The sequence below is a fragment of the Macaca nemestrina genome, chromosome 15 (genome assembly GCF_043159975.1).
Source record: "Macaca nemestrina isolate mMacNem1 chromosome 15, mMacNem.hap1, whole genome shotgun sequence".
Taxonomy (NCBI): domain Eukaryota; kingdom Metazoa; phylum Chordata; class Mammalia; order Primates; family Cercopithecidae; genus Macaca; species Macaca nemestrina.
This window is the reverse complement of record NC_092139.1, coordinates 29,940,669-29,967,564: the sequence shown is the minus strand read 5'-3', so window position 1 is coordinate 29,967,564 and position 26,896 is coordinate 29,940,669. Positions and strand designations below refer to the sequence as shown.

The following is a 26,896-nucleotide window of genomic DNA, read 5'->3' as shown; positions in this document are numbered from 1 at the left end:
CTTCATGGGTCAGTTTGAGGGGATTCCCACATATCCGGACGTGAACCGCCTGTGGAGCATTGTGGACAAATACAAGGTGACCAAGTTCTACACAGCACCCACAGCCATCCGTCTGCTCATGAAGTTTGGAGATGAGCCTGTCACCAAGTGAGACCCCTTCCCAGTTGCTGCCCCATGGGTATCCCTCAGAGCTGGGTGCTGGCCTTTGTACAGTCTCTTCCTTTCCATTGTCCCAACTCTCTGACCTGGAATAAGAGGACGGGGCAAGAGAAAAGCCTGGATATGTATGTCCTCCAATAGTACTCAGAGCCTTCCTCTCTCCCATTCCCCTGTCCCAGGCATAGCCGGGCATCCTTGCAGGTGTTAGGCACAGTGGGTGAACCCATCAACCCTGAGGCCTGGCTGTGGTACCACCAGGTGGTAGGTGCCCAGCGCTGCCCCATCGTGGACACCTTCTGGCAAACAGAGACAGTGAGTGAAGGGTTCAGAAGGCTGGGGCCCAGGGACAATGTGGGAGGATTGACTCAAATTTCTCATCTCTGAATTCCCCAGGGTGGCCACATGTTGACTCCCCTTCCTGGTGCCACACCCATGAAACCTGGTTCTGCTGTGAGTGATGCTCCCCTGGCTGGTCTTGGGCTAGGCAGGGATGGTATCTTGGGGCATTTGGCCTAGGTAGATAGTGGAGAACTGGACTGATAATGTGTGAAGAATTTGGGGTTCTGGGGCTCCTTGGGAGTTGGGTCAGAGTTGCCTCATTCCTCTTCTTGGGTTCTGTCTCCTGTTTGCTTCTAGACTTTCCCATTCTTTGGTGTAGCTCCTGCAATCCTGAATGAGTCTGGGGAAGAGTTGGAAGGTGAAGCTGAAGGTTATCTGGTGAGGCCCTGGCCCTTGGGAGTCTTTAAGGAGAGGGAGAAAGGGTCTGCCAAGGGTACTTTGCTTTAGAGTTAATAACCTAATCTCTCCTGGAGCTGCTTAGGACTGAAGTTTCATGACTGGAGGTTTGCTCACTGAGAGACCCTGGAGGGGACCCTGGATACTTTGCCTGCATCTCTTCCTTTTGGGCCATAAGTCTCCTAAGGGCCTTTTCAGAGTTGCTCAGATTCCTGATGGTACCTTTTTGGGTCTGGAAGACTTAGTCCCATCTTCTTTTGACAAATATTCTAAAGAAAGGAGGCTTTATAACATAGTGGAAAATCATGTAGGATCTGGAGTCACCCTGCCTGGGTTCAAATCCTAGCTCTGCCTCTTCTGTGACCTCAGATAAGTTACTTAACCCCTCTGAATCTAAATTTTCTAATTTGTAAAATAGGGTTTAAATGGTGCCTCTGGCTGGGCGCGGATGGCTCACACCTGTAATCCCAGCACTTTGGGAGGCTGAGGCGCGCGGATCACCTGAGGCTAGGAGTGGAAGACCAGCCTGGCCAACATGGTGAAACCCCGTCTTTACTAAAAATGCAAAAAGTAGCTGGGCCTGGTGATGGATGCCTGTAATCCCAGCTACATGGGAGGCTGAGACAGGAGAATCACTTTAACCAGGGAGGTGGAGGTTGTATTGAGCCGAAATCGTGCCATTGCATTCCATCCCGGGCAGCAAGAGCAAAATTCCATCTCAAAAAAAATAGTGCCTTTGTCTTCTATGGCTGCTTGCTTGATTGAGTTAGATAATCCACGTGAAGGGGTTAGTGGAGAAACTAACAATTAGTACTTGATAAACATTAGCTGTTGTGATTATTGTATTCATACTTGTAAGAGCCTCACCTGTCCCTTCAAACCCCCCCCCCCCATTTCACTTTCCCAAGAGCAAGTTAGTAACAGGGGCAGGGTTTACATCCAGGCCTTCTGACTCAGCCTAGAATTCCATCCATTCCATCAATCTGCTGCCAAAGAATGCTACTGATTGGGCAATAATTATTTACTTGGTATGTGGGCACCACTTTTTTTAAATGACTGTTTTCATTTGTATCAAACTGGACTTGCTTTCCTCAAGGATTGCCCAAAAGGAGACACAAATTTACTAAACACTTATCAATAATAGTACACTGTGCTAGGCAATTTCCACATATTATTAATTTAATCCTCACAATAACTTTGGAAGACAGAAAGTATTTTCTCTGATTTATAGATGAGGATTCTGAAGCTCAGAGGGGTAAAGTTAGTTCTGTGAGGTCACTTAGCTAGTAAGTGGTAGAGCTGGGATTCCAAGCCAGGATCATCTATCTCCAAAGCCTGTATTTTCTCCTACTTCTCAGGAATGGCATTCAGGACACTTTCCCCCATGTTTAGAAAAGCTGTAATTATCTTCCAGTGAGACAGCATAGCAAATGTGATCACTGTCCCTTCTTTACTCCCCAGGTGTTCAAGCAGCCCTGGCCAGGGATCATGCGCACAGTCTATGGGAACCACGAACGCTTTGAGACAACCTACTTTAAGAAGTTCCCTGGATACTATGTTACAGGAGATGGTGAGCCTTAGCTATCCCCTTCTTGCACCTCCCACTAAGACATGTACCTTCCACTTCCATTTTCAGGAAGAGTTGGTGTGTTGCTATAAAAGAATACCTGAGACTGGGTGATTTATGAAGAAAAGAGGTTTATTTTGGATCATCATTCTTCAGGCTGTAAAGGAAGCATGGTGCTGGCATCTGCTTCTGGTGAGGCCTCAGGTAGCTTCCAATCACAGCAGAAAGCGAAGGGAGAGCCAGTGTTTGACATGGCAAGAGAGGAAGCAAGGGAGAGAGGGAGGAGATGCCAGCCTCTTTTAAACAACCAGATCTTACATGAACTCATAGAGTGAGAACTCACTCATTACTGCAAGTGCAGCACCAAGCCATTCATGAGGGATCTGCTCCCCTGCTGCCCTGCCTTGACCAAAACACCTCCCACCAGGCCCCACCTCCAACACTGGGGATCATATTTCAACATGAGATTTGGAAGGGACAAACATCCAAACTATATCAGTTGGTTAGGGGTAAAGAAAATCAGAGAAGAATGTGTCCTACATGTCAGTATCTGGTATCTAGGCAGAGCTGCAAAGACTGTAACGGCAGGAATGAGTATAGCAGGAGGGGTCTCAGGATGTTGCCATCTGAACTTTGATGTATGAGGAAAGATGGACAATGTATGCTCCTGTGTTGAAAGAGATGGGACATGTGGCAGTGCATGATTATTATGTCATGTTTGTCTTCATGGTTGGAGTCTGTGTTTGTCCATCTATCCATCTACCAATCCATTCATCCATAAGATCTGAGCACTGTGATCCTGTGCCTAGGCACTGATCTAAGCACAGGTGATATTATAATGAATAATGTAGTCAAAGTCTCTTTCCTCATGGGGATTCTAGTAAGGGGAGACAGACAAACCCAGCAAACTTAAATAAGCTTATCTTAGATAGAGATAAGTGCTATTAAGAAAAATAAACAGGGTAGCATGATAATGAGTGTGTGCAGCGATAGCTACTGTACATGGGATCGTCGGAGAAGAGTTCTCTGAAGTGACATTTGACCAGAGGCCTGAAGGGTGAGAAGGAAACAGGCATGGGGAAATCTAGAGTAACAGTGTTCTGTGTAGAGGGACGCAGCTTGAGATGTCTGAGGAATGGACTGAAGCCTGTGTGGCTGGAGCGTAGCAAGCAAAGGGAAGAATATTACGTGACGCTGGAAACGTACGTAATATAGGGAGGGTCTTGTGGGCCATGGTGAGGAGTCTGAATTTTATTCAAAGTACAGTGGGGAACCTTTTGGGTTTTTTTTTTTTTTTTTGAGACAGAGTCTCATTCTGTTGCCCAGGCTGGAGTGTGGTGGTGCGATCTCGGCTCACTGCAACCTCTGCCTCCGGGGTTCAAGCGATTCTTCTGCCTCAGCTTCTCGAGTAGCTGGGATTACAGTCGGGTGCCGCCACGCCTGGCTAATTTTTGTATTTTTAGTAGAGACAGCATTTCACCATGTTGGCCAGGCTGGTCTCGAACTCCTGATCCACCCACCTTGGACTCCCAAAGTGCTGGGATTACAGGAGCGAGCCACCGCACCTGGCCACCTTTTGGGGTTTTAAGCAGGGGAGTGCTAAGAATTGATTCACTGTTTAGAAAATAACTTTGCCTGATTTATGGAGAATAGAGTTTGAGTATACTATTGCCATGGAACAAATTATCCCAAAAGTTGGCAGCTTAAAATAACAAATATTATCTCACACAGTTGCTGAGGATCAGGAGTCTGTGAACAGTTTAGATGGGTCATTCTCATTCTGGGTCTCTTGTGAGTTTCAGTCAAGCTGTTGGTAGGGACTGTAGTCACCTGAAGGTCTGAGTGAGCCTGGAGGACCTACATTCATGCTCACTCACATGGTTGTTAGCAGGAATTCTCAGTCCCTCACCTCACCATAGGACTACTCAAGATGTGGCAGCTGGCTTACCCTAGAGCAAATGATCTGAGACAATGCAACCAAGACAAGCTAGGTGTCTTCTACAACCTAATCTCAGAAGTGACATCCTATCACTTCTGGCAAATTCTGTTGATGACACAGACTAACCCGAGTACAATGAGAAAGAGGACTGCAGGGCTATGAATACCAAGAGGCAGAGATCAGTGGGGCCATCTTGGAGGCTGGCTACCACAGTGGGCAAGAGTGGAAGCAGGAAGACTTGTTAGAAGCCTATTGCAGAGGGTGTGGCAGTTTGGTAATGTGGATCAGGTATCCTACCGTAGGGTTTTTATTTATTAGGTTTTGCATTTCTTCCCAGGCTGCCGGCGGGACCAGGATGGCTATTACTGGATCACTGGCAGGATTGATGACATGCTCAATGTATCTGGTGAGGGCCATGGGCCACCTTCCCATCTTATTAACTCTGCTTCTCTGACAACACCCAGCCAAAGCCTTCTGCAAGAGCCCAGGAGTGTCCTTTGGCCAGACCATGTACTAAGCATAGCATTCAGTTCTGGGTCTAGGTTTTAGAGGAGTATTGAACACTGGAACGTGCCTAGAGTAGGGGAACTGGGATGGTGGGGTGACTGAAAGCATGTCATCTGAGGAGTGAATGAAGGGCCTTCTCCTTTTGACCAGACCAGGACTGCCCCATGGGTACAGATGAAGCAGGGGCTGGGGCAGAGGCTGAGATCTCTCTCATGGCGCTTCCTTTCCCTTGACAAGGACACCTGCTGAGTACAGCGGAGGTGGAGTCAGCACTTGTGGAACATGAGGCTGTTGCAGAGGCAGCTGTGGTGGGCCACCCTCATCCTGTGAAGGGTGAATGCCTCTACTGCTTTGTCACCTTGTGTGATGGCCACACCTTCAGCCCCAAGCTCACCGAGGAGCTCAAGAAGCAGAGTGAGGAGCCTCCCCGGGCAGGGACTATAGGGTCTGTCTTGGAGGCCCAGTTATCACTGCAAGTTGTTGGGGAGGGGCTAGAGCAAGCTGATCCCCAAACCACAAACAGATTCCAGGGGGTCCCATGGGCTGATTGCCCTTTTCCTCTTCAGTCTTCACTAGTGTCCCACTAGGATAATAATAATAGCTAACATTTCTAGAATACTTTGTGCCACCACTAGGCTAAGTGCTTTAAATGAATTACCCCACTTAATCCCTAGAGTCACCTTCATTAAACAGATCTTATTGTTACCTTCATTCTAAAGATGATGAAACTGAGACTCATAGAAGTTAAGTCACTTGCCGAAGGCCACACTGCTAGAAAGGTGGCATTTAAACTCTAGCAGGCTCATTCTACAGCCTGAGTTCCATAAGATAAAATGGGAGAGTAAGGAGACAGTGTGTTGAGAGTGAGAGAAGCAGTGAACCTGAGGCTGTCTCTGTGCATAGAGACTTGAGGAGGAAACAGGTGGGGAACAGAGCCATCTCTACTTTGGTTTTTTGAAAAGTCTGGCTAAGGGTGCTGAAGAAATGCTTGATGATTTATTGGTTACAGTTAGAGAAAAGATTGGCCCCATTGCCACACCAGACTACATCCAGAATGCACCTGGCTTGCCTAAAACCCGCTCAGGTATGTTCAGAGGCCTCCATGGATTGGGATGGGCTGAGGCCTGGTGGTGGTGGGGTATGCGTGGATGAAAGCCTTTGGCAGGGCTGGGGTGGGTCAGTGCTTTCACCAAGTAACTAAAGGTCTGTGGTCTCCCAGGGAAAATCATGAGGCGAGTGCTTCGGAAGATTGCTCAGAATGACCATGACCTGGGAGACACGTCCACTGTGGCTGACCCATCTGTCATCAGTCACCTCTTCAGCCACCGCTGCCTGACCATCCAGTGAACATGATCCTGACCTTTACCCAGGATTCCCCCTGCTCCAAACTTTGCCCATCCTCTTTGCCCCCTCAGGAGTGCTGAGGGCCAGCGTTGACCCACACCACCCTCCCTAGACCAGCTGTCTGGGACCAGAAACCAGCTTTGTCTCCGGGTGGAGACAACTTCCTGTGACTGCCAGGCAGAAGGGACAGGGCCCAGGTCAGCCTCGTCTGCTGTGCCCCCAGACTGCAGAGCTCTCAGAACCCAGGGATGAAAAGGCTACCTCTCCTACCCAAGTTAAGTGTTCAGAGAGGATATGAGGGCCTCCACTGAAGCAGGGAGGCAGCTGTGTAATCCTATGTCAGCTCTCTTAGGAAGCACCAGTACTTACATTGGGCATGCACTTGCCCTTAAAAACAATAGTCTGTGAGTCCATATTTTGCTGCTTCTGTTCTGGGTCTGAATTCCCTTTTGTGCCAGATGCCAGTACTGTCCGCCCATTGGCTTCAGGGGCTGTGTGGGCAGATTCAGTATCCAGAGGGCATTCAGATCATTTGCTTTTTTGAAGGAGTAAATGTGTTTTGTTCCTAGGGCCAGAGGAGCTTGTCTTCCTTGTCCTCTGTTCCCACCCTCCCCTGAACAGAACCCAGCCCATGAGAGACATTCTCAGATGAAACTCTGTTTTCTTGCCTCAGTCAGGCTCAAGCCCTGTGGTTGTAGGAATAAAGCCTGTGATCTCAAGAAGTGGTGACTTGTTTTCCTAGGTATCTGTGCCCTGATGCTGTATATTCATTAGTGGCTCTGATTTGTGTGGCAGAAGGGAAGGGAGGGGTATTTCCTAGGACTACCCCCAATATCTTCCTTATAGAACTTTTGGTTTGGGCAGAGCCAAGGAGGCTTCACTGACAGGCCCTTTGACAAGCCCCTGAGCTAAGCAGGAAAGTGATTGAAGCCAGTTCACAACTGTTATGTCCCAACATGTTTGCCTTCCCTCCTGGGCTCCTGCCAGGGACTCTCATTCCTCCCTGTGATCCAGTAGGAGCATTAATGGGTGGCTAAGGATTGAAACTTCAGGGTTCCACCTGCAGAGTCTAGGTCTACAGAGACCCTGATTACAGAACAGTCACTTCCCTGCTCTAATACATCTTAAGTGGGCTAACGTAGATTACAGCTCCCACCTCCCCTCTATGCACAAAGTAAGGAATCACTGAATCAGCAATGCAGTTTTATTTAAGGCAGAATTAGGGAAAGGCTATGCCCCTCCACTCCCCATCCTCCTACCACTCAGTCCTAGCCCAAGTCAGGCACTGGAACCTGCTGAAAAGGCTGATGGGCTGATGGGAGTGGGGCAGGGTTCATGGACCTTTACCTCAGAGCAGCTTCCCCTCAGCTGTACCCACACCCCCAGGATTTGGGGGCCTCTAGATCTCATCTAAGGGAAACACAGCTTTTCTGGTCCTCAGATGGAGAGCTGGGGGAAGGTATCAGTATTTACCCTTCCATAAAGACTTTGGAGGTCTTTAGGAGGATACCCCTCAGGAGGGCTAGGAAAGGAATGACAAATATAGAGGATAGAAGGTCCCATGGCCTGGTTGTGCCCTCACACGGGGTATGGGTTGTCCAGGACTGCCACTCCTGCTGCCACACCACCATCTGCATGCTCGATGGCTTTGGTTCGAAGTAGGTGCCCCACGTGCTTGTTCATCACGAGTGTCTTTTCCTGCCTATAGAAATGGAGGCAGGAGACACACATCACCCGGACTCAGCCCCAAACCCAGGACCTTCCCTGGTCCCAGTTGAGCAGTACATGGGTAACTGACTATACCCAAGAAAGTGCTAGGATTTTAGAGTCTCTATTCCTCTCTGGAGTCTCCTTCTAGTCCTAGATTGTCAAACCATGTGTTCTGAATCCTCTTGGTGCTATTTGGAGTTTGCTTCACGGTTGCAGAGGACTTCTCATCAGGGTTTCATCTGATACCCTGGTGAGGTGGGCAGGTCTTGTGTCCTTGGCTTCATTTAATAGATAAAGAAACAGGCAATAAAGCTAGGGATTGGCAGAGCTAGCACTGAAGCCCAGGTTCCTGACTCTTTCCAGTGTTCCCCTCTAGGCTCACTTGGCTGGCACTCTTACGAGCAGGTAGTGGAAAGAGCTTCTGATTCACTCACCTGACATAGACCCCAAAGATGCCCAGCTCTGAAATGCACTGGACCACTTGGGCAGGGCTGCCAGGCCGTAGCAGGCAATTCTCAAAAGGCTCAGGTTCGATCTTCTCCATGAGGATGTAGGAGGCCCTCTCCTCACTGTCCTTCAGCTGTTTCAGGGCCTGTACCATTTCCTCCCCATATAGGTTGTTACCTGCAATGAAACTGGCCAGTCACCCTGGACCCTCTGCCTACCTCCTCCATCCCATGCCCTCACTTTTGAGGCCACATGGGCAAGTCAGCAGCCTCAGTTCCTGGCATCTGCTCAGTGAAGCCAGGGCATATCTGGCTCCCCAGGAGGGAAGCTTACTTTGACAGGAGAGCCCTTACTCATGCAGTGAACACATCTTCCACTACACTGTTCCGCCCTGGTTCGCCTCCTACCTACAGCTGTTCCTTCTCAAGCTCCATTACTGGCTCCTTCTCTTAAATGCTGGGGTCCCAGGGGAATTGGTCCTCCATGCTTACTCTCTCCTCCATGTGCCTTTTCCCAGGGAGATTTCTCATATTCCTGAGGCTCCATCTATACCCTAAAAATTGTTAACTTCCAGTCGGGCACGGTGGCTCACGCCTGTAATCCCAGCACTTTGGGAGGCTGAGGTGGGCGGATCATGAGGTCAAGAGATCGAGACTATCCTGGCCAATATGTAAAACCCCGTCTCTACTAAAAATACAAAAATTAGCTGGGTGTGGTGGCGCACACCTGTAGTCCCAGCTACTCAGGAGGCTGAGGCAGGAGAATCACTTGAACCTGGGACGTGGTGGTTGCAGTGAGCTGAGATCATGCCACCACACTCCAGCCTGGTGACAGAGCGAGACTCCATCTCAAAAAAAAAAAAAAAAATTGTTAACTTCCAAATCTTTAATGCAGGCTCCCTGCTTAGACACCATATGACTGGCCCCCAAACAAACTCAACTTGTCCAAGCAGAACTTATTACTTCTGCCTAAACCTGCCCCTCTTGGACCTTCCCACCCCCAATCAGGCAAAAGGCACCCTTGAGTCATATTTAACTCCTCCCTTCCACTATCCTCTCACTATCTAGGACATGTCTCTCCAGTCGGCCCCACAGTCATAGCCCTAGCTCAGGCCTCTACGTTGCTCTCCTGAACAACTGTATCAGCCTCTTCCATGGTCTCTGCTACCAATGTCTCCCCTCATTCCAGCACATCTTCTACAATGCAGAAACTTTGTAAGTTTTACAAGTTCCCAGCACTGCTAACCACTTGAGTCCTGAATCAATGTGTCCCTTCCAGGCTTAAAACTCTCTAATGGCCTCCCACTGCCCTTAAGATAAAATCCAATTTCTCAGTATATATTCAAGGCCCTTTATAATCAGGATGCAAACCATTTTTCCAGCCTAAATCTCTGTCCCCTCCCAGCTCCCCCTCCAGCCTCACCAGTTTCTCATTAACCTCCAGACATCCCACACTTTCATGGCCCAGTGCCTCGGCTTGAGGTTGTCCCTGTTGTATGAAACACTCTTCCTCCTTTCCATCTGGGAAATTCCTACCCACCTCTTAAGACAAAGATTAAAAACTTCCTCTCCTCTGGAGAGGCAGACATGACCCCTGACCTCAAGGAGTTTCAAATTAGAAAGGAAAACAGACATGTATTCTCTCCAATCTCCTAATATGACCCTACCCCACTTCCCAACAATCTACCCACAGGCCCCTCAGGTTGAAGTTGTCCAAACCCTTCAATGCTGGTTAATCAGGTTCCCCTGTGCTCCCGGACTTGGTCACAGGGTCTTAGGCAACACTGTCCAACATGTGGCCTGTGTCAGTTCCAATAGTATCCCCCATGCTTGGGACTGTGCTCAGAGTAAGTGCCCATGAGCACTGGCCACAGCCTGCTAGTCCCTTTCATTGAGGAGCCCTGCAAAGGGGGATCCACCTACCTCCACCCTCTCTCTGGGGCTTCAGCACGAACCGGCTAGGAGCAGCAAGGGCCTTGGCGATGGCCTGGTCCCCTTCTTCACCCTAGAAGGAGGCAGAAAGCAGTTAGCAGAAGTTTAAAGGCTAAAGAGGCAAGAGCTTAGGTCCAGCTGGTTGTGCAGAGCAGCATCAGAGGAGGAGCAGGAGGGAGAACAGCCATAAATTCCTTCAGGTGGGATGCTACTATCTGGATGACACTCCCAACAAACCCCCTGCAGCAACCGATGCCTTTCTTTAGCAACAGCTCAGGACTCTGCAGCAGGCACCCTGGTACGTTTCTTAGTTCTTGCTATTTGACTTAGTCCCTTCCCTTTCGTTGCCATCCTCATCTCTACCTTTGCTGAGGGAGCTTACAATGGATTCCAGTCCCCATCCTTCCATTATGAGGCTGCTTTTCTGCTCAGAGTTCTAGGGGTTCTCCAGAGCATCACCAACCCTTGTCACAATGCCAGCTCCACCCTCCCCAACACATTGAACTCTAGGTCTCTGCCACCTACGAGGCCTGTGGTAGGAGAAACGGGCTGCCCACATACCATGTCCAGTGAGTAGAGGCCAGCAAAGGTGGCGCGGAGGCGAGCCACAGCCTCAGGCTGGCCAGGGAGCAACATCTCCAGCATGCCCGGCCTGCTCAGCTCCTGCTGCACCTTCTTAGTCCCAGCCAGCTGGGTGGCAATGTCTGGGCACTTGGCAGCACATGACCTCTCCAGCAGTAGACGTGCTTCCCAGTTCTGCAGAGGGAAGAAGACAAAAGAATTCGACTTTATTTTACCTCAGCTGATGCTTACTGAACACCCATTAGGTGCCAGGTATCATGATTTATATCTTCACACTCATTATCACTCAGGATCATTATAACATCCTTGTGAGCCAGGTGTGATATGTTATAGTTATATATCATTGTGCCAGACTGTGAGCCCCCGCAAAGGCAAGAATTCCCCTATCTGTGGGAAACAATAGGTGCAAGGATGTAGAAAAACTGATGAGTAGGCTTGAAGGAGGTAGAACACTTGTCTATGTGCTCAGCTTCCCACTGTTCCATACTCCCTACCATGGCCTTTAAGATCCTTCAGGAGCTGGCTCCTGTCTACTTTTTCAACCTTGTACCATCCCTGACTCCTAGTCTCCATCATTCTAGCCACACAGGCCTGGCATTCCTTAAATCACAAAGCTCTTTCCCTCCTCAGGCCCTGCAGTGCTTTTCCCTCAACCTGAAACCCCCTTCCTTTTGGCTTTTCCTATGCATAGGTGGATCCTTACCATCCTTATATCTCAGCTCAATGTCAGCTTTTCAGAGAAGGCTTCCCTGTCCACTCTATTTAATGTGAATTTCCCATAATTCTCTCTTTTCACCCAGTTGTTTCACTGAAAGCAGTTACCTGAAACTAAAACACACACATGCATACATGCGTGCGCATGCACACACACACGCACACAAACACACACACACAAATCCCAATTTTTTTTTTTTCTATTTTTGTTTACTTTTTTTTTTTCTTTTGAGATGGGGTCTTGCTCTGTCACCCAGGCTGGAGTGCAACGGCGCAATCTTGGCTCACTGCAACCTCCACCTCCCGGGCTCAAGCGATCCTCCCTCCTCAGCCTCCCAAGTAGCTGGGACTACAGGTGCACGCCACCACACCCAGCTAATTTCTGTATTTTTTGTAGAGATGGAGTTTTGCCACATTGCCCAGGCTGGTCTCGAACTCCTGAGCTCATGCAATCCACCCACCTAGGCCTCCCAAAGTGCTGAGATTACAGGTATGAGCCACCATAAATGACTATATTTTTGTTTACTTTCTGATGCCCATTTCTCTGACCAGACTGTGAGCTTCACAGCACAGGGCTCTTATCATTTTCCTCATTTTCCGTTGTATCTCCAGTGTCTAACACAGTTCCTGGCACTTTGTAGATGCTTAATAAATATTTGTTGTTGTTGCTGAATAAGGTGAAATTTGAGTGGGGTTCTGAAGGACAGGTAGAGCCTGTCAAGTGAGACTCAATAGGGAAGGGATACTCAGACTACGATAATATGAACAAAGGCCTCAAGTGGGTGATCACAGGATGAACAGTTTACTACCACAAGAGCTGAGGGTATAAAAGGCAAGGAAACAGCAGGGGATCATGCCTCCCAACTCTGGTTCCCATTCTCATGCAATGGGGAGACAGTCTTTCCTTGGCTCCAGACCACTGCAAACTGCACACAGCAGGATCAGGTCTCTCCTGTGACCCCCACCCAATGCTGTCCTTACTTTGATACTACTGGTTCACCTGCAGCACTTTCACCCGATCTTCATCAATAATCCCAGGAGCTCAACTACTAGTCTGGCATTCCACACAGAATGATAGGTGACCAGAACATCAGACATAAACCCAGAGAAATACTCCATTATGTTAGAAGCAGGAAAGCAAAACCAAAGATAAGCAAGGACTTGCCCAGGGTCACCTAGCAAGTCACTAAGCCTTCTAGATCTCTCTCCATGTCTAAACCTGCTCTGAGCTGCTCAGTTCTCTAAAAATGTCTACCTCTTGGCCAGGCGTGGTGGCTAACACCTGTAATCCCAGCACTTTGGGAGGCCAAGGTCGGCGGATCACAAGGTCAGGAGTTCAAGACCAGCCTGGCCAACATGGTGAAACCCTGTCTCTAGTAAAAATAAAAAAAATTAGCTGGGTGTGGTGGTACGTGCCTGTAATCCCAACTACTCAGGAGGCTGAGGCAGGAGAATCACTTGAAACTGGAAGTCAGAGGTTGTAGTGAGCCGAAATCGCACCACTGCACTCCAGCCTGGTCGACAAGAGCAAAACTCTGTCTCAAAAAAAAAAAGTCTACCTCTTTAAACACTACTTTCCTTCCTTGTTATCTCAAATTCTTCTAAGTTTTCTTTGTCCTGTTTTGAAATCTAGACCTATTTTTCCAATAGACAGTTTATCTCTCCTGTAGTCAGCAAGTAGCCACCACTGCTAACCACCTATCTAAAGAAAAGGATGTTCTATTGAGATGTCACCTCTGTAGAGCTTCCCTCTATAGAGCTCAACCCTGAGGGGAGTCCTAAATGAATTACAGACCTAGAAGGAGCCCCCTCAGTTTTCTAGTGTAGCTCCCCCAGCTCACAGAAACAGACCTAGAAAGGGTCAGGAACCTGACCATCATCACACAGAGGCGGTCAAGCTCATGACCTCCAGCTCACTGCTCATGGTATTTCTAAACTTATTTCCTCCTTTATCATCTCCCAGCTGAGAGCAGAGCTTCTTAGCGTCTCCATGATGTGGATGTTAGGAGCAGAGGAGAAGAATGGGAATACCATCGGCCTGAAAGTCAGAAAACCTGGGAACTTCCTGTGGGGCCTTAGAGAAGCCTCTCCATCTCTCTAAACGTTAGTTTCTCCATCTGTATAATGGGGATAATTATATGCCTCACCGAGTGGTTGTGAGGGTTAAATGAAATAATGGATGTGGAAAGTAATGAAACTACATGGTAGGATAGCAAAATGAGGTGATATTACTGTCATTAACATGAATGAGGAGATTATAAAACTTTCTGATTCAGATAAAGGAAAGGTAAGAGTTGGCAGAAAAAAAATGGTCAGCAGTATGCTGGAACTGGCTTACATCAACTAGTGAGAGCTGATTGTTGTCAAACATTTGCCAGCACATCTCTGGAAACAGTGTAAATGGATGAAGCTCTGTGGATTCCTGAGGATTCAAATTCTAGAAGACTGTGTTCAAATTCTAGAAGACTGTGTAGAGTGAGAGGTAGCAAAAGCCTTGAGGGAAGATAAGGAGGCTCTAGCAGCAAGCTCCCTGAGAAAGAAGTGAAGTGAGGACTTGGAAAACTCAGTTGTTATAAGCCCAAATTGGGTCTCTGTGGAGCTCTTGTGGGTCCCAGGAGGCAAAGAATGGTCTCAAAGAAAATACCAACCTGTAGACTGTACTGACGAGGCATGTAGCCATCCCGGAAGTAAACCACAGCAATTTCCTGGCCATCCCTGGAACACAGGATGGAGAAAGCTGCTGTGTTAAATTATAACTGATATGTTCAGTGGTTCAATCTATTTCAGGGTGCATCAGGATGAATTTGGCTTTTTCAAAATTCAGCCCACAAGTGGGAGCCTGGTCAGGGGTTCATTGGAACCAGTGAAAGTAGATATCCACACTACCAGGGCTTCCACTGAAAACAGGGAGGTGTGCCATACGGAATACTTGAGAATATTCTAGATTTAGAGTCATTCTAAGAAGGCCAGAAGGAAAAAGAAGGTCACTAGAATCAAATTTGGTAAACGCATAAAAATGTTGGCTCGAAATTACCGAGCAGCAGAATCATACTGCCATGCGTAGTAAAACACGCTTTGTATTTCCACTGCTTAAAGCAGCTAAAACCAGACTGAAAAAAATTTTTAATGGCGGGGGTGAAGGTGGAAATGAAAACATGTAAAATGATGAGTCTGATTAAGGCACAGACTTTTAAAAACATCTTTTCCTTTTCTTTGACCTATTTGATATTGTCTAGTTTATCTGAAAAGTAAATTAACTACTTTGTTTTGTTATGATAAAAGCACATTTTGAAAAACAGTGAGTGGTGGTGTGAAATTCCATGGACAGTTTTAATTTTAACAATCACCAAGTTCTAGGTCTAAATATATGTGCTGCAATGCTACCCAAATATGTAGCACTAAATCTACCTGGTGGTGGCCCCTAGAGAGGATAAGACTTGGCTTGGAACACAAATTCGGGCCTGAGCTCAGACATCCATGTGATTGGTCTGGCATCCAGACCAATCACAGAATGAGCCAGCTGCTCCTCTTCCTCCCTAACTGCCCAGCTCAGCTTCTCAGGCCTGACTTCACCTTACTAAGAGGGGCAAGAAAACTTTTGGGAACTTAGGGCATATGAAAACTAAGATGATCTCTAAGGAGACCCTGATCCAGAATGTCAACAGTTCTGATAGAAGCAGAGAGTGGCTGGCTTTCTCCAAAATTTCCTGGGAGGATGAGATATTTCAGAAATTATGAGAGAAGGAAGCAAGCCATCACATCTCCCCGAAGAAAGAATCATTTTAGGGAAGAGAGTGGCAGGATGAGCTTCATAAACCAGCCTTCCACTGAATTCTTGGGAATGCTTACACAAACAGCCTTCGGTCTTGGTCCAGAGACCCCTTTTCAGAGATATCTTCAAATGTTCGTCGGATCACATGGATGTTCCTGGGAAAAACGGGCAAGAGCCAGAGGGAATGGGTGCTATGTTCTGAGTGTCCCACCCCCAGTCCTGGAGCCACAGGTAGAAGTCCCCCTTACCTTTACTTACCTGGCCAGTAGCTCATTTTCTATGGCACGCTGGTCAAATATGTTTCTTTCCTTCTCTTGAGCAATCAGTAGCACCAGAGCACTGGGGAAAGAGCACAGGTGGCCCGAGGCTACTATAGAACTTGTTCTTCCTTTGTTTCTCCCCTCAACCACCCCACCGCCACACCTCCTGGAATAAGAGTAAGAACAAGGCTTCCCTGAAAGAACAGATGTTCCCTCTCTCGGAAACCTTGGAATTACCTGAGGCATAGACACCTGATGCTATCACATATGAGTTCCTGAAAATAGAAAACTTCAAAAATGAAGATGCCCCTGACCCTTCTCCAGTGGGCCGATGAAATATTGTAATGATGTCATGAGTTGATGAATTTCTGTGCAAATTAAAATGTAGATTTAAAACCATCTCAAAAACCCAAGAAGCCTTTTTCTTAGAACTTAACATAATTCTAACATCTTTCTGGAAGAATAAACAAGTGGGAGTATTGAGGAACATTTTGTAAAAGAACAATGCAGGGGGTCGGGGGCTAATGGCTCTATTACTAGATTGTAAAGGATACAATAAAGGAGTGTGGTTCTTACACGAAATGGAACCCTACAGAAACCCACAAGGCCAACTACAAACAACTACATTATCTCCTGGGCCTCCCAAGATTCCTGTGATGTACACAGGGCCACGTTTGATCTCATAGTATTAATGAGATCACTAGGGCTTATGTGGCTTCTTCCTCTCTGACTATTCATGTATTTCTTAAAGAGGCAGGGGCTTGAGGACTCAGGGAAAAGCTTATGCCAGGGAACTATCTGTTTGGCTGCCAGCTAACACATTTCCATTGTCAAAGACAGGTCCAGTCCCCTAACAGATTCCTAGGGTGAACGCTCAGCAGTACCAAACTCCATTTTTTTTCTTTTACATTTTATTGTATTTATTTTTTTGAGGCGGAGTCTCCCTCTGTCACCCAGGCTGGAGTGCAGTGGCACAATCTAGGCTCACTGCAACCTCCACCTCCTGGGTTCCAGCGATTCTCCTGCTTCAGCCTCCCAGGTAGCTGGGATTATAGGTGTGTGCCACCATCCCTGGCTAATTTTTGTAGTTTGAGTAGAGATAGGGTTTCACCATGTTGGCCAGGCTGGTCTCGAACTCCTGACCTCAGGTGATACGCCCGCCTCGGCCTCCCAAAGTGTTAGCATTACAGGTGTGAGCCACCGTGCTCAGCCTACAAATTCCATGTTTGCTGTGACTATACTGCTTTGTGCCTGTGGCTTCTTCCTGAGACCTATGGAACCCTAGGCTTTGGCTTAGGATTCTAAGTGTATATTCCCTGACCTCCTCTACTTAACCTTTCTTGTCTATCTCTGCTTCTCCTGACCTTGGCAGAACCTCTTGGACTAAACTCTGTTTGCCTGACTCCTTTCTGCTTAGCCAAAATATAGGTCTTAGTAAGTCCCCTCTCCTGGTCTGCCTGAAATCTCATGAGGTCAGACGTGACATTAAGCTGAGTCTTGGCTTTGAGTTGAGTGCCTGATAGATAAACTAAAAGTGGTGCACTCACAAGTCATCTTGCCCTGAGACTGCCCTAAGGGCAAATGGCTTTGCTCTTCACTTTGTAGCCTAAACTGTCCCGTGCATGGGTGAGGGTGTGTATGGGAGGGTGGCAGTTGGCCCAGGCTGGCCCACCTCCAAAAAGAGGCGGAGGAGGAAGGCTGGCAGCTAGAGGTTAAAGAGGAACTGCACGCTCCAGCTAATTAAGTCAGCCTGCCAACTGCTAAACAATCAGAACCGGGCTCAGAAAACATATTTGACCTCTCCTGCCTTCAGTTCTGAGCAGTTCTGAGCAGTCTGTTTCCTAGTAGGAAAGTTGTCAGCTAAGGAAGGTGACCTGACAATAGCATGCTGGCTGGGGGTGAGGACCCCTGAGTGCTAGTCCTGGCTCTGCCAGTGACTTGTAGTGTGTCTTGGTAATTGACTTGGGTAAGGCAATTTCGTTCATTGGGCCCTGGGTTTCCCGTCTATAAAATAAGGGTGTTATGGCCGGGTGTGGTAGCTCATGCCTATAGTCCCAGCACTTCGGGAGGCCGAGGCGGATGGATTGCCTGATGTTGGGAGTTCGAGACCAGCCTGACCAACATGGAGAAACCCTGTCTCTACTAAAAATACAAAATTAGCCAGTCGTGGTGGTGGGCGCCTGTAATCCCAGTTACTCGGGAGGCTGAGGCAGGAGAATCGCTTGAACCTAGAAGGCGGAGGTTGCGGTGAGCCAAGATCGTGCCATTGTACTCCAGCCTGGGCAACAAAAGCGAAACCCCATCTCAAAAAAAAAAAAGAAGGGTGTTAAAAAGATCACAGTTCCCAGCCTTTTACCACCAGGAATCCCCTTTTCTTTTTTTTTTTTTTTTTTTTTTGAGACAGAGTCTCGCTCTGTCGCCCGGGCTGGAGTGCAGTGGCCGGATCTCAGCTCACTGCAAGCTCCGCCTCCCGGGTTCACGCCATTCTCCTGCCTCAGCCTCCCGAGTAGCTGGGACTACAGGCGCCCACCACCGCGCCCGGCTAATTTTTTGTATTTTTTAGTAGAGACGGGGTTTCACCGTGTTAACCAGGATGGTCTCGATCTCCTGACCTCGTGATCCGCCCGTCTCGGCCTCCCAAAGTGCTGGGATTACAGGCTTGAGCCACCGCGCCCGGCCCCCCCTTTTCTTATTCTATTCATTCTAACCACAGGCCCTATGCTTTGAGAGTTTGTCTAAGTTGAAATTGTAATTCATTTTGCAGGCTTCCATTTCTTAAAAATTTTTTAAATTTTAAAAATCATGAGATAATTGATGAAAATTATTCTACCCTACCAATGCAGTTTTTCAGTCAATACTATGGGACCGTATCTCTTAGAGGCAGAAAAGGGAAGTAGAGAGAACATAGGCTTTAGAGGCAGATGAATTCTATATTTACCAGTTGTGTAACTTTGGGCAAGTTATTCAAACTTTCTGAGCCTCAGTTTGCTCTTGTATGAATTAAAATTAGTACTTGTCAAATGATAGCTATTATTATTATTATTTTATTTATTTATTTATTTTTTTGAGATGGAGTCTTGCTCTGTCGCCCAGGCTGGAGTGCACTGGGGTAATCTCGGCTCACTGCAACCTCCACCTCCTGGGTTCAAGTGATTCTCCTGCCTCAGCCTCCCAAGTAGCTGGTACTACAGGTGCCCACCACCATGCCTGGCTAATTTTTGTATTTTTAGTAGAGATAGGGTTTCACCATGTTGGCCAGGGTGGCCTTGAACTCCTGACCTCTGGTGATCCACCTGCCTCAATCTCCTAAAGTGCTGGGATTAGAGGTGTGAGCCACTGTCCCCGGTCTATTATTATTATTATTGAAAGTACCACATAATGATCCACACAGATTTTTAAAAACATTTTTCAGATCCATTATCTCATTTAATTCTCACTAACACCGTTTTAGGTATTATTATTACTCCTGTTTTACAAATGAGGAAACTGAAGCTCAGGGAAGAAAAGAACTAACTTGCCAAGGTCATGTGCTAGGTCAGCAGAAGAGCCTATCTCACTCTCACAATGGGGGAAGCCAGTTCTGGCTCAGGTGTCACATAACTCCTACCTACCAGTGCCTAATTCTGGACACACGAGTATTTTCTGTCCACGTTATTGACAGGCTGGCAGGCAAAACCCTCTGCAGCGTTTGTCTGTCAGCAGTTCCCCAGCTGACCCATCATCCCCTGGCTTCACTCTCTTAAAATACAACCTAGCCAATATACTTGAAAGAATATTTGTCTGATGACTTCTAAATGCTTAGAGTCTGAGGTTTCTTAGGTCTTAGTGAGGCTTAGCAAGGACAGAGAGGCTCTCTTGGAGGTAAGAGCATGATTAAGAGTGCAGGTTTTGGAGAGAGGTAGACTCTGGGATCTGCCACCAACTCATCACTTAGCCTTAACAATTCACTTTGGTTCTCAGAACCTCAGTTTCCTCATCTGTAAAACGAGGCAGTTGAATAGTATTGACCTTAGAGAGCTTATTATGAGAATTCAATGAGATCCTGTTTGTACAGAGCTTAGCACAAGGTGTGGCACTAGTAAGTGTACATTAAGGACTATTAATGCTATATATAACATTGCAATGTTAATAACTATATTAACATTATAATAACATTGCAATAATAATTCCACTATACTAATAACTGTTAGTATAGTGGCCCCTCGATGATCTGAAAATCACTTACCTAACATCTTCACTTGAGAAATAGGAAGAAAGCAATGCCTCTAAGCAGTTAAAAAGGATACCATAAAATTCCGTAGTCAAAGCTTATGCATTTACTCATCCAAGAGGCCCTCGCACTCTTCAGACCCAATCATAACAATCTGGATCATTTGCTTTCCCAAACAATGGCAAATCGGAAGGGAGGCATGGGCATGGGGGTGGAGGATTCCAAATTCAAGCACACCGACAACAGTCAAAAGTAAGAGCTGAGAATTGGGAAACAGACAAGAAAACTAGGAAGAAAATGAACGAGAGGCCAGGTGTGGTAGCTCACACCTGTAATCCCAGCACTTTGGGAGGCCGAGGTGGGCGGATCATGAGGTCAGGAGTTCGAGACCAGCCTGGCCAACATGGTGAAACCCCGTCTCTACTAAAAATACAAAATTACCCGGCAGTGGTGGCATATGCCTGAAATCCCAGCTACTCAGGAGGCTGAGGCAGGAGAATCGCTTGAACCCGGGAGGTCGAGGTTGCAGTAAGCCGAGATTGTACCATTGCACTCCAGCCTGAGCGACACAGTGAGACTCCGTCTCAAAAAAAAAAAAAAAAAGGAAATGACTAAGAACTTAAAGGCTAGCAGTCAGAGTTATTAGAGCTATTAATGCAGGCAAACAGCCTTGCATGCCTCTCTAAACCTAGGTAGCACTACTGTATTACAGCAAGCTGCAATTGTTGACAGTCATAATGACGACCTCCAGTCAATAAGAAAAAGTTAAATCATAGTCAGCATCTCTTCTTATTTAAGAAGGAAACCTTAAAATAATTTTGGCATGTAAAGGTATAAGTTTCTATTCCTAGAAAAATCCCTTTATTCTCTAATGATGGCTGGCAAGAAAAGAAGTTGCTAAACCTATGAATGCTGAAACTAAAGCAGGATCCTCCTGCTACCTTTTCACACCCTTACTTGGTTGAGCCGTAGAGCTCCCAGGCTTTGGCAATTCCCAGGGCCAGTCCCTTGCTGGGATTATTAGAGAGGATCTTGCCAGCTTCTTTGGTTTTACTCAGGACACTGAGAACATGTCTGTTGGAAGAGAGATGGCTATTCAGTAATTGCATGGACCTGGAAGCCCCCTCTGCCCATGACCTCATAGATATAGCAACATGACTCTGAGAATCAGCTGAGCACTGAAAAGCATGCTCCCATCACATTCCTGGAGGATCCACTTCAGGCTGGAATATGCTGGGCTGCCCTAACCCTGGCCCCTGGTATACATGCCTAGAGGAGACCTGGGAGCCTCTGTCCCCACCCCAACCTACCCCAGCCTCCCATTGAGCTGGAATCCCTTACTCTGGGCCTCCAGGTGCTGTCTGGAATCCTGCTGCAGACCATCTAAAATCATTGCAACCTGGAGCATCACTGCTGTCTAGAAATGGATACTACCAGGCCCAGCCCCCAGACAGAAGTCCCTGCATTCCTCTCTCTGGGGCTCTCAAGATATTGTTCCTTCTGCTTGTACAATGTAGGGACAGGACTAGATGAGCCATGAGGTCCCTTTTCTCCCTGACATACCAAGGATCTGATTACAAGTGGAAACTGCTGTTGGGATGGTCAGGGGTAACATGTGACCCAGGGCCCAGGAAAGCACAGTCATAGCTGGAGTTCCCCGGCCTAGCCAGTAACTGTACACCCACCAGCATGTCACCCCACAGGTATGCCTGGGGCTGCCCAGGGGACCCACCGGTGCACAGCTGGGGTCCGGGAGGCCAGGCCCCCAAAACTGGCAGAGATGGTGTTGATTTCGATCTGTTTCAGGGCTGGGGAGCCATCTGTGCTTCGCTGGAACATGTAGTCTGAGCGATTCAGGCCCAGGAACACGGTCTGTGGGGAAAACTGAAAGCTGACAGTATCTGCCCAGGGACTGACTCTGAGGACCTAGCCACAGAGCACACAGGTACCATGAACTCTACGTAGAGATTACAGGTACCAGCAAACACTCCCAAGCCCAGTGGGATCATTCTTCTGGTCATCCTCGAATTGGTCACTGGGATAAACCCAGTGGGGACCAGTGACAGGCAGATTCCCATGGGCTGAGGGCCTGGACCAAATTCTTCTAGCAAAACAGAAAACAAACAGAGATGGGAGGGGCAGCTTCCAGACTGGAGTAAGGCTGGGAATGGTTACCTGGGCAATGCCCTCTTTTAGGACTTGCTTGTGGATGTCAAAGAGACGAGCGGTAAAGTCATCCTGTTTGATGGTGCTGGAGGAAGGAATAGAGAACATTTTGCAGGTTTAATTGGCCTAAAATTTCAAGGAGTCCCATCCCCACTCATTGACTCCTGAATCCTCTCTGAGTCTACTGACCAAAACTTGAATGTCTGCCCCAATCTGGTAAAGAACAGTGGCTAAGAATCCAGCTCCAGACCTGGGTTCAAATCCCAGCTCTACCACTCACTAGTAGGCAACCTCAGGGAATCATTTCACCTCTCCGTGTCTCAGTTTGCTGATATATAAAATGGAGAAGAATATAATTAAATTTATATCATAGGATTGTGGTAAAAAGTCAGTAAGATATTACATTCAAAGAATTGAACATACTGCTCCGAAGAAGAGCTAAAAAATGACATGATATACCTATTCTACTTGAATAGCTCTGATGGTTGGCAAGCCTTCTGGTTGACCTAATACTAACTCTTCACAGCTTTTCCTACACTCTGCGACCTCCCAGGGTGAGCCTTCTCCTCCTCCTCCATGGCAGCCCTCAGAGATTAGAAGACAGCAGTTATCGGCCGGGCGCGGTGGCTCAAGCCTGTAATCCCAGCACTTTGGGAGGCCGAGACGGGCGGATCACGAGGTCAGGAGATCGAGACCATCCTGGCTAACACAGTGAAACCCCGTCTCTACTAAAAATACAAAAAAAACTAGCCGGGCGTGGTGGCGGGTGCCTGTAGTCCCAGCTACTCGGGAGGCTGAGGCCGGAGAATGGCGTAAACCCGGGAGGCGGAGCTTGCAGTGAGCTGAGATCCGGCCACTGCACTCCAGCCTGGGCGGCAGAGCGAGACTCCGTCTCAAAAAAAAAAAAAAAAAAAGAAGACAGCAGTTATGCCCTGTGCACCAATAAGATTTTTCTGACCCAAGCTAAATATCCTGGTTTTTTTTTTTTTTCTTCAACTAGTCCTCATATGATGTGATTTCCTCAGGGAAGCCTTCCCTATCTGAGTCACATCCCCCTGCTGTGTGTTCTCACAGAACTAAAAACCACTGCTTTATAGCACTGACTGCAGTTGCAATTTTACATTTTCTTTGTGTGATGATTAGTGTCATCTCTCTTGTTTGACTATAAGCCTCATAAAGGTAGTGGCTGTGTCTATGCAGGCTCATTGTCATAGCCCAGTATACTGCCGTGACATGTGACATGTGTTAGAGGCCTATCCAGTATGGTTTTCTGGAGCCTCAACAAGAGCCACAGTAAGAAGGAATCCACAGGTAATTAACATCACACTTACTGCCCTTTGAGATACAGGGTGGATTCCGCATACCTGCTCAAGCCTGGCTCACCTTGTTACAGAAATGTCACAGGAGACCAGTGGGGGAAGCCAAGTAGCCCAGGCCTGCCCTGAAGTTCCTCTGCTCCCCAGCCAGCTCTCTCCCACTGGTGAGCTCCCTCATGCCAGCCCTTGGTTAGGAGGAGAGTCCCAGCTGGGCTTCAGCCTCCAAGGAAGTTGGGACACACTTTCCATTTTCTGAAGAGGTGCTCCCCTTCATGTGCTGTAGGGGTCTTCTCCCTTAGGAACTAGGGTTTATATGTGTATGAGAGGAGAGAGGAACAGAGAAGGCAGGGGTCGCAAAGATGAGCTGCAAGTCTCCTTCATAAATGCATCATTAGGGTAAAGGTCATAAGCCAGGCTGCTCACGTTTCCCACAATCCAGGATCGCAGGTACAAAGCTGGGCCCATTCCAAGAAACAGCTCAGGGGCAAGGTGGTGGGCAGATTCATACATTCATGACTCATTGGGTTTTTGGCTACAAGTCAATGGTTTCCAAGCTTCTTACCATTATGAGCCCTTCTCATATTCACCCACACATTTTAAAAAGATTTTATCTCTAGCAAAAGTCTAGTTTCTGTTGAAAAATTAATCAAAGACATGCAATTACAGGTTGGATATTCCTTATCCGAAATGCTTGGGACCAGCAGTCTTTCGGATTTTGGAAGATTTGCATATACGTAATGAGATATCTTGGGGATGGGACTCAAGTCTAAACACAAAAGTCATTTGTTTCATATACACCTTATACTCATAGCCTGAAGATTATTTTACACAATATTTTAATTAATTTTGTGCATGAAACAAACTTGACTGTATTTTGACTGCACCTGTCACATGGCATCAGGTGTGGCGTTTTCCACTGGTAGAGTCACCTGGTGTTCAACAAGTTTTGAATTTTGGAGCATTTCAGCTTTTGGATTTTTGGATTAGGGATGCTTAACCTGTACGATATATATATATATCTAGCATGTATATGTAAATACATAATATTTATAGATATTTAATTCTACAATGAATATATATATATATATGTATTTTTTTTTTTTTGAGATGGAGTCTCACTCTGTTGCCCAGGCTGGAGTACAGTGTTGTGATCTTGGCTCACTGCAGCCTCTGCCTCCTGGGTTTAAGCAATTCTCCTGCCTCAGCCTCCCAAGTAGCTGGGATTATAGGCGCCCGCCACCACACCCAGCTAATTTTTTTGTATTTTTAGTAGAGATGGGGTTTCAGCATGTTGGCCAGGCTGGTCTCGAACTCCTGACTTCAAGTGACCCACCCACCTCGGCCTCCCAAAGTGCTGGGATTACAGGCGTTAGCCACCGCGCCTAGCCTATATATATATATATTTAATTCTAAAATAAACAAAGAAATTTTAAAAAATTGCCCCAGAATCTGAAGAAAAAAGAAAGATCAAGGAAAAGAGACAGAGAAGGGTGGATGGGCTGAACCATTTCAGAGGTTGCTTCCTCATGCCCTGAGTGTGGCCCAGTCTGTACTCCATCCCATCCAAAGATGAGAGGCCTGAGGTGACAAGAAAGGGTCGCTGCTTAGGAGAAGTAGAAAATCTGACTTTAACCCAATAACCTTCCCTACCTCTGTTCTCCTCCAAAACTAGGCTGACTTTCCCTAATTCCAAATGGAAATATCAGTCTTCAAAGTAGGGTGTCACAGATTACAGAATGTGAACAATGAAAGGGATCTTGGATTTAAGTCAATCTCTTCATATTTCAGATGAAGAAATCTTAGGCCCAGAGGAGGAAAGGCAGTGGCTTGAGGCCATAAAAATAACTGGTTGAGCCAGGATTAGAAGCCAGCTTTCCTGACCCCTATGACTTTTTGTTCTTTGGGGGTACCTTTCCTCTATCCCAACAAGTCAGCTGACACAGTAACACCTCACGGCTCTGCAATCTTCCAGTTCCTTGGTTCTGGCGGTTCCTGGCCCCCCATGCTTCACTGCCCCCTACCTGGAAAGAGTTTGCTCCAGGAAGGCAGCGTTCTGGCTGACAGCATCCACTAGCAGGTTGAAGTCCATCTGCACAGCATAGGCTTGCTCCAGCAGGGCACTGGGGACCAGTGAGGGGAAGAGCGTGAATGGGGCATAGCTCACCACCTGTGATCAAGAAGAGTGAATGGGACAGGGCAGGGCACCTGTGAACGGGCTCTCTTCCTGCAAATGGAATCCCGTGGAAAGTCTGGCCCACATTTACTGAGGACACACCAACTGTAGATTAGTGGTTACCTCAGGAGGAGTGGAAGGGGGAGAGGGGAACACAGAGAGCTTCCAGATTCTCTGATAGTTTATCTCTACATATTAGAGAGATAGAAGCAAAAAAGCAAAAAGCAAATAACAAAAAGAAACCCACAAGTTATTGAGCACTTACTATGTGCAAGGTATATTATTTTAAATACTTTACATAGATTCATCATTTAGCCCTGTGAGGAAGATACTATTATTATCCACACTTCCAGAGAAGGGACCTGAGACAGAGAGGTTAACGGATCCAAAATTATATTCAGCTAGTAACTGGTGGTGGGATTTGAACCAGGATGGTTAACAGATCCAAAATTTTATTCAGCTAGTAACTGGGGGTGCTGGGATTTGAACCAGGATGGTTACTAAACACAACACACACACACACACACACACACACACACATATGGAAGCCTGCTCCTTGCTGGTTGATGTTCAAGCCCAGGCCCCTCCATGCATGAGTTCACACTCCAGTCTCCTTGACTTGTATTATGAAGCATTCCTGAGTTTAACCTTTGAGTTAATATCAGTTTGTCATTATGATGGTATAGGTTTATGGTGTTAGAACTTGGTATTTGTATATTTATTTTTAAAGTACTATTTTTTTCTTTTTTGAGGTGGAATCTCACTCTGTTGCCCAGGCTGGAGTGCAGTGGTACAATCTTGGCTCACTGCAACCTCCACTTCCTGGGTTCAAGCAATTCTCCTGCCTCAGCCTCCCAAGTAGCTGAGACTACAGGTATGTGCCACCACACCCAGGTAATTTTTGTATTTTTTTTTTTTTTTTTTTTTTTGAGACGGAGTCTCGCTCTGTCACCCAGGCTGGAGTGCAGTGGCCGGATTTCAGCTCACTGCAAGCTCCGCCTCCCGGGTTCACGCCATTCTCCTGCCTCAGCCTCTGGAGTAGCTGGGACTACAGGCGCCCGCCACCTCGCCCGGCTATTTTTTTGTATTTTTTAGTAGAGACGGGGTTTCACCGGGTTAGCCAGGATGGTCTTGATCTCCTGACCTCGTGATCCGCCTGTCTCGGCCTCCCAAAGTGCTGGGATTACAGGCTTGAGCCACTGCGCCCGGCCACAATTTTTGTATTTTTAGTAGAGATAGGGTTTCACCGTGTTGTCCAGGCTGGTCTCGAACTCCTGACCTCAAGTGATCCGCCTGCCTCCGCCTCCCAAAGTGTTGGGATTATAGGCATGAGCCACCATGCCCAACCAATATATATATATATT

General features: G+C 47.2%; 2 protein-coding genes across 10 annotated transcripts in view; one reads left to right on the top strand and one right to left on the bottom strand.

Annotated features, from left to right (window-relative positions):
• Window positions 1-6,973, top strand: part of LOC105496250 (acyl-CoA synthetase short chain family member 2) — a 52,032-nt gene extending 45,059 nt beyond the window's left edge. For all 7 annotated transcript variants that reach the window (XM_011766470.2, XM_011766471.2, XM_011766469.2 and 4 more), the window contains 9 exons: window positions 14-147; window positions 339-471; window positions 553-609; window positions 796-876; window positions 2,356-2,464; window positions 4,738-4,806; window positions 5,145-5,321; window positions 5,917-5,991; window positions 6,127-6,973. In XM_011766470.2, coding sequence (XP_011764772.1) covers window positions 14-147; window positions 339-471; window positions 553-609; window positions 796-876; window positions 2,356-2,464; window positions 4,738-4,806; window positions 5,145-5,321; window positions 5,917-5,991; window positions 6,127-6,254 — 963 coding nt within the window. In that variant the 3' untranslated portion in view covers window positions 6,255-6,973. The remainder of the gene's footprint in view (window positions 1-13; window positions 148-338; window positions 472-552; window positions 610-795; window positions 877-2,355; window positions 2,465-4,737; window positions 4,807-5,144; window positions 5,322-5,916; window positions 5,992-6,126) is intronic.
• LOC105496251 (glutathione synthetase) overlaps window positions 13-26,896 on the bottom strand; it is a 35,531-nt gene continuing 8,647 nt past the window's right edge. For 2 of the 3 annotated variants that reach the window (XM_011766474.3, XM_011766475.2), the window contains exons 3-13: window positions 25,381-25,526; window positions 22,053-22,128; window positions 21,610-21,749; window positions 20,835-20,951; window positions 15,666-15,746; window positions 15,485-15,562; window positions 14,284-14,350; window positions 10,901-11,095; window positions 10,331-10,412; window positions 8,396-8,585; window positions 13-7,953 (exon numbers count right to left, since the gene is read on the bottom strand). In XM_011766474.3, coding sequence (XP_011764776.1) covers window positions 7,830-7,953; window positions 8,396-8,585; window positions 10,331-10,412; window positions 10,901-11,095; window positions 14,284-14,350; window positions 15,485-15,562; window positions 15,666-15,746; window positions 20,835-20,951; window positions 21,610-21,749; window positions 22,053-22,128; window positions 25,381-25,526 — 1,296 coding nt within the window. In that variant the 3' untranslated portion in view covers window positions 13-7,829. The remainder of the gene's footprint in view (window positions 7,954-8,395; window positions 8,586-10,330; window positions 10,413-10,900; window positions 11,096-14,283; window positions 14,351-15,484; window positions 15,563-15,665; window positions 15,747-20,834; window positions 20,952-21,609; window positions 21,750-22,052; window positions 22,129-25,380; window positions 25,527-26,896) is intronic. The other variant, XM_011766476.2, reaches the window with a different exon arrangement.